Genomic DNA, 6,669 nt, shown 5'->3' with positions numbered 1-6,669 from the left:
CTGATTTCTGGTCCTCATCCTCCGGAAATTCTGTTTCTCGTTATGGGGTTCGGCCACAACATTAGTAACAAAGAAACAGAATTTCCGGAGGGTGAGGCCCAGAAATCATGATTTTAAAAAGATTCCCAGGTGATTCTCATGTGCAGCCAAGGTTGAGAACCACTGCTCTAGTCTAAACAGGCAACTAGCAGCTAATCCTTACTGAGCCTTTACTATGTGCCAGGCACTGGCCTAAGCACATTACATACATTAACTTCAGTAATGGACACAACCACTTACCAGGTAGGTGCTATTATTACCCACATGTTAACAGATGAGCAAGCTGAAGCACAGAGAGGCGAGGGGGCTTTCCCAAGGTAATATGGCAGTAAGTGGCTGTCTGAGGCACAAAGTTTGGTGTCATCTTCGGTTTTTGTACATACCCCTTTCCATGTGCAGACTGCTTCTTGCCTTTTCTCCATCAGTTTCATATCCTTCCTTCAAATTCTGGCTCAGAATTCATACCTTTAGGGAATTCATTTTAAACTAGAGGCCCAGTGCACAAATTTGTGCACAGGTGGGGTCCGGCTGGGCTCCAATTGGGGCCCATCAGGCTGGCCAGGGGGAAGGGATTCAGGCAGTTGGCTGGCTGGCCGAACTCCTGGTCGAACTCCTCCCAGTTGAGGGGATAATTTGCATATTAGCCTTTTATTATATAGGATGAGCCCCACCCTTCTTGCTAGCTCTACTCCTCCCCACTGCAATCTGGTGTACTGTGGAAGCAATTAAATGTTGTCTTTCTGACTAGGTTTAGACACCCAGCCCAGTGGTACTGACTGCCTAACCCTGGATAAGCTACTTAATGAGACAACTCCCAGTATTATTTTTATTGGTCCACATCTTTTAAATTTCAGGTGTCCAACACTTCTTGCATGCCTTTAATGTTCTTAGTACTGGAAGTATAGAAATGAGGTAGGGACAGGACTTGCCTTGAGTCAGGAGTGAGATGAGCCCCAGCCTAGCAGCTAGTGAGAAGACTGAGCTCCGGTGGCCTCTCACTGGGGGGTACAATCTGGGTGCCCTCTTCAATTTCTGGGAGCAGGGATATAAGTAATTTGGGTCAGGGGGGACAGCAGGCACAGTCCCAACCCACCTCAAAGGGAATGACTTCAGGAAACTCCCAGTGCGTCAAGGATATGCCAAGACTATATATTTTTGTATTATTGTATTTGGGATATAAGCGTAGAGTGAAAATAAGCCCTGAGTCAACCCTTCCTCCCGCCCCCAATCCAAAAGTGGGATATTGGTTTGGTTCAAATGGTGGCTTTTAAGCCAGAAGTAAGAGCCCTCATTTCCTTTCCAGACTCAGGTCCTAGCATGCTTCTAAGAAACACTGACCTGAAAGGGGTACTCTTGAGATAATGCCCCCTTTAGGTGATCCCCCGACTATGGGACACTCCTCTGTCTAGGACAGAGGCAGCTCTAAAGCACCTGCTGGTCCAATGGGTTGAGACTAGTGGTGGAGCTTTCCCTGCGTGGCTGGGTGGGTTTGGGGGCCACCCTAAGCCAGCCTCCTGGTCCAGTCCCACATGGCTCCATGTGACCTAATCCTCAGGGTCTGGTCTACATCCTGCCAGAACCTTTCCTGGATTCATCTCTAGTCATTTCAGACTGAATTTTTCTAGGAGCTTCCTCGGGTTCCTTCCTGAGGAAAGGAGGCAAAGAGAAAACTTTACCACCAGTCCCCCAACTCCTGACTTTTTTTCTGTGTTGAACTCATCTTCCTGGTCCCAGTGCCGTTGGTTACAAACAGGAAGCAGGGATGCCCAGAGAGGGGAAAGCAAAGTGTGACCTGTTCATCACCACTATCCCAGGTTGAAGTGAGGTCATCACATCTATTCCCCTCGAGATGGTTGAGATTCGCTTTCTACTGACTCCTACCATCTTATTCAGCCCATGACTCACCACCCAAGGAAAAGACCCATCATTTCCTGATTTTCCAATTCCCTTCCTGCCTCCTGGCTATGAGGCAAGTCTCTCAAACATGTAGCGTAAATTGACTTATGCTGTAGATGGCTTTCCAGGAAGACCCAGCTCTTCTATTTCCTGTAGCCAACTGGCTGAACTTAGGTCCAGTGCTAAAATGAGCCTCCTCTGTAACTCCAGAGCTCTGCCTTGCTCAAGAAAAAATCAGGGCTGTTTTCATTCCTATAGTTGATTAGCAGATTAGTAAGAAATCAAACTCCCTTTGTGTCTTCCCTGAAGGTCCTTAAACTGGCCAAGGATATTGTGGTGGATGACCGGGTCCAGTTCCATGTGTTGGAGAGCTTTGAGCCCCTGCCTGTCAGTCCCTTTGATGACCAGGCCTTGGGCTACCAGCTGATCCGCCAGACCATACAGTCCGTCTTCCCGGAAATCAACATTGTTGCTCCAGGTAATGACTTCATCAGCTGTGGCTGGAGGGAGGTGGGGGCTGGAACTGTTTTCTATCCAATGTCCACTCCCCCACCCCCACCCCAGCTGTTGAGCCTAAAAACAGCTGGCTACCTCCCCTCCTGTTGGGTCTCCACCCCCTTCCCTGGAGTGGAAGTGAGAAAGCAAACAGGAAAGGAGCAGAAACAATAAATTAGGTCAGGTCAAGCCTGGGTTCTTGGCTAACCTAGACCAGAGTGAGTGGAGGAGAGGATCGGCCCAGAGTCCTCATCCCCTGGAAGAGACATGGAGGCAGCCAAGTTTCCCCTGGTCTGGTTCTGATCCATTCTAGGATACAGCTCAGCAGCAAAGCTCAGAATCAGAAGCCCAGCAACACCTCCCAGCCTACACCATTGGCAATTACACCCTTCTCTCCCAGCAGCAGTACCTCTGTGTACCTTCACTGTGTAGACAGTGGCTCTTGAATTTAAGAGTGGAAGAGGATTCCCCTAGGGAACTTACTAAAATGCAGATTACCTGGACCTATACCCAAAGATTTGGGTTAACCAACTCTGGAGAGGAACCTGGAATCTGCCTTTTAAGCAGATGCCCCAGGGGATTCTAACAGCAGCTAATGGCTGACCACAGTTTGAGAATCTCTGGTCTGTGGTGTGAAGAGGAAATGCTCTAATGTTAAGAACTGGGTCCCGTTTCTTTATCTAGGCTTAATCATGGATCCCCTCAAACATTGTCTAAGCTCCTACTTAGGACCTACCCCTCTGCTAGGCATGAGCCCTTAAAGAGCTTACTGTGAAATTCTACATCCACAAACTTGGGCATGGGAAAAAAAAAAAAAGCAACCTTGTTTTTTTAATCAACTTAAATCTGACAGTAAGCCCGAATCCTCAAGATATTCAATCTCAGGTGTTAATGAGGCCTCCCAGGACCCCACCATTCCCACCTTGAATCAGGCCCTCAAGGTTTTATGTAGCAACACAGCATTGGAGTCCCTTGGCCAATGGTCATTGGTCCTTTTGTTACCTCTGAGACATCCATTGTCCTGCTCACAAGGTCACTTCGTAGGTTGGAGATTTCCTCTGGTTCATTCCATGGCCTGTGTGGAGAGTAGGACCTTTGACTCTAGATCTGAAGATACCAAGCAGCCATCCCCTCTGAGGTCTGCCACCTCCTCGGACTCCTGCCCAGAGCAGGGCCTGGATCCCCCTATCCAGGGACCGTTGTCCTCACCATTGCATCGTCTCCTCCCTTGGCCATCAAAGGCTCTCTACTGGGGCATCTGCCATAATCCCAGTGACAAAGTTAGGTTTTTGCAGAAAAAAAAAGATAGGCAGCAATCAACTGGCAGAAATCCCCAAAGCAAGGAATTGTGAAGGGCCTAGTTACCCATCTGCACCCAAGAGTGAAAAATAGAACAAAAGACAAGTTACCATTTCATTTCACTCCATCACACTTCAACTAATGCTCCAGGGGCTCTTTTCCCAAGAACACTCCTACCAGGACAAGTCCCAGCCCCAACTGGGGAATTGGGTGAGCGGCTTCAGGAACGTGGGGCGCTGGAGAATTCCTGGGACTTTCCAAACCTCTCAGAAGACAGAGGATGAGAATAACAGGCAGTGATGTTCCACTTTAAGAAGATGGCATTTTATAGCAGTAAAGTTCTCCAGAGGGTGTTTCTCTTTGATCTAGGATGATACAGATGAAAGTAGAGGCAATAAAGAAGTGCTAGTTTGATTTCTGGATACCTACAGGGGTGGGCAAAAGTAGGTTTACAATTGTGAGTACACGAAACACAGAGTTTATTCTTTTATTATTATGTATTCATGTATTATATATTTTTCCACACAAACAACTAAAGACTTACTTTTTCTCACCCCTGTAGATGTCTAAACATACCTAGCTATGGGTATGAAATAAAGGTATTGGCCTCCATGGTCATCGTGGAGAGAGGACACAGCTTTGGATCATTGAAGGGATATCTCACTAATGCCCGAGGGAGGATCTTCCATGTTTCTGGCTGATACGGTGTTTCAGTGAGATATTCATAGCTGCAGGCTCCCAGGAGGGCCCAGGTTTTGCTCTGCAGTGAGCGAGGGGTCCTAATTTTTCAGCCAGCCCACCACCAACCTCTTCCTTGGCTCGGTTACTCACATAAAACCCGCTTCCTCTTGATCTTCCCTTTCTAGGTACTTGTATTGCTCAAACAGACAGCCGACACTATACAAACCTCACCACGGGCATCTATCGGTTCAACCCCGTCTACCTGCAGCCTCAGGACTTCCGTAGGTGAGTGAGTAGAACAAATTTGATACAACTGACCTGTCCCTTCCCCCACTGCTTTCTCCTGAAAGTCCACAGAATGGGAGAAGGCCAGGGTCTGCACATACTAAAATGGAGACATTGTAGAACCCAACTGGCCAGGTTTCCTCACTGCCCGTCTTGCCACTCCCCAGGACGTGTGGGAATTGGTCACAATTTTTCAGGGACGGAGATATGAAAAAGATGATTGGAGAGAACCTGGTGGAATTAGGGCCCTTGAGTTCTAATTCCAGCCCCTCCTCCCGTTGGGAGAGTGCTTTCCCTCTGAACCTCATTTTCTCCTCCAAAAGGGGGAGACTGCAGAGTTCTTGCTTACCAGTCAGTGAAATGCAGACACACGTGAGGTCAAAGATGGGCACCATAAGAACCTAAGACAGGATCACCCATTTTAACTGCTGTGTGTCAATTACTGTTCTGTGGGTTCTTCCGCGAATTCTACACCTGGGGTGTGGGAGGATGATCTCCATGTATTTCTCTGCTCCTGGTCATATCTGGACCCGATTTCTTCACAGTTAGTTGCCAACAGAATGAAAATATTTGAATATGAGCTTAAGAACAGCTCTCATGGATTTGTGTGGGGGGTTTTTTTTGGAGGGGGAGGGGATTGGGGTTGGTTTGTTTTTAATGAAGGGACAAGTCATTACTTTATTTCCCTTCATCTTTGAAGTTACATGTGAGATCTGTTTGTGCGTTGTGTTGTTTTCTGTTGTGGAGAGGCAGGTTGCGGGCATGAGGTCTGAGAGTGACATTCCTAGGTAAAGAACCCCATAAGTACTCTAGACAGTTGCCCTCCCGAACCTCTTGTGCCCCTAGTAATGTGGAGGTGGGGATGGGAGTCGTGCTGGCTTCGAGAAAAATCTAGCTGGGGGCCCTGGCCTGAGAGAAAGAGAATGAGAAAGATCATTTCTCTTCAGAGGAGAAATTATCGAGTGAGTCCCGAGCCGGAGATGATTTCGAACTCCCCAGGGTTTATTAGTTACCCCCACTGTGGTTTGCCATGGGCTCCTAGGAAACCTCACTTCCTACAAATGGCCTCTCCCACTTGCCCACTTCCTACCCCAGAGGGTCAAACGCCACTGGTTTCAAGAGTATGGGGTGGGGAGTGCTCCCCAATAATACTCGTGCTTCAGCTATGGGCTCTCTCTTCCCCCCCAGCATACATGGAATCAACGAGAGAATCTCAGTCCAAGCCTACGAGACCCAGGTGAAATTCATCTTTGAGTTTATCCAGAACGCTGACACAGAACAGAGGCCAGTGTCTCACCTGCACGAATTGTGAGGTCCCGGAGCAGCTGGCTCGGGGGTGCCTGACCCTAGGCCAGGACTAACCCAAGGGAGAAAGCCAATGTTGATGAAACTTTGGGTCAAAACCACATTGTAGCCCTGGCCGGGTAGCCCATTGGTTAGAGCATCACCCCCGATACTCAAGACTACGGGTTCAATCCTTGGTCAGGACACATACAGGAAACAACCAAGGAATGCATAAATAAGTCGAACAACAAATCAATGTTTCTCTCTCTCTCCCCCCCAACCCCCACCACTTCCTCCCTTTCTCTAAATTTAATCAATAAAAAATAACTAAAATAAGCACACACACACACACACACATTGTAATACATCCCCACCTGCTTGCTCCCAAGAACAAGGTCAGGGGACAGTCAGCAGGAGTGTAGCTTCTCCCTTCCTCTTGCCGTCTCCATCCCTCAACTGACCAGCACTTCCTGCCTTTTTGTCCCTGTCTGAGAAGGTATCTGGCTTGTCTGTCATATGCTGGTTACTTAACCGCTCCACACTCCAGGCCTGATTTACCAAATGCAGATGTGGAAAAGCTTACCCAGCTTTTACCTGCTGAGAGTGTTTAATTTAGGGCACTCTTGCCAGGCTGCCTTCTCCGTGGCTTATCTGCTTCTTCTTGCTGTAACTTCCTTTCCTTTCCTTACC

At 48.1% G+C, this 6,669-nt stretch overlaps 1 protein-coding gene across 1 annotated transcript in view; it reads left to right on the top strand.

The window, feature by feature from the left end:
* The window catches only part of PM20D1 (peptidase M20 domain containing 1), a 22,608-nt gene extending 16,374 nt beyond the window's left edge, over positions 1-6,234 (top strand). Inside the window, exons 11-13 of the mRNA XM_006094842.3 lie at positions 2,245-2,413; positions 4,596-4,695; positions 5,884-6,234. Of these exons, the coding sequence (XP_006094904.1) occupies positions 2,245-2,413; positions 4,596-4,695; positions 5,884-6,007 (393 nt within the window). The 3' untranslated portion in view covers positions 6,008-6,234. The remainder of the gene's footprint in view (positions 1-2,244; positions 2,414-4,595; positions 4,696-5,883) is intronic.
* Positions 6,235-6,669: the final 435 nt, after the last annotated feature.

This window comes from Myotis lucifugus, unplaced genomic scaffold (assembly GCF_000147115.1).
Source record: "Myotis lucifugus unplaced genomic scaffold, Myoluc2.0 scaffold_145, whole genome shotgun sequence".
In the NCBI taxonomy this organism is placed as follows: domain Eukaryota; kingdom Metazoa; phylum Chordata; class Mammalia; order Chiroptera; family Vespertilionidae; genus Myotis; species Myotis lucifugus.
Note: the sequence above shows the minus strand (reverse complement) of the source record. Positions and strands in the feature narration are given on the sequence as shown.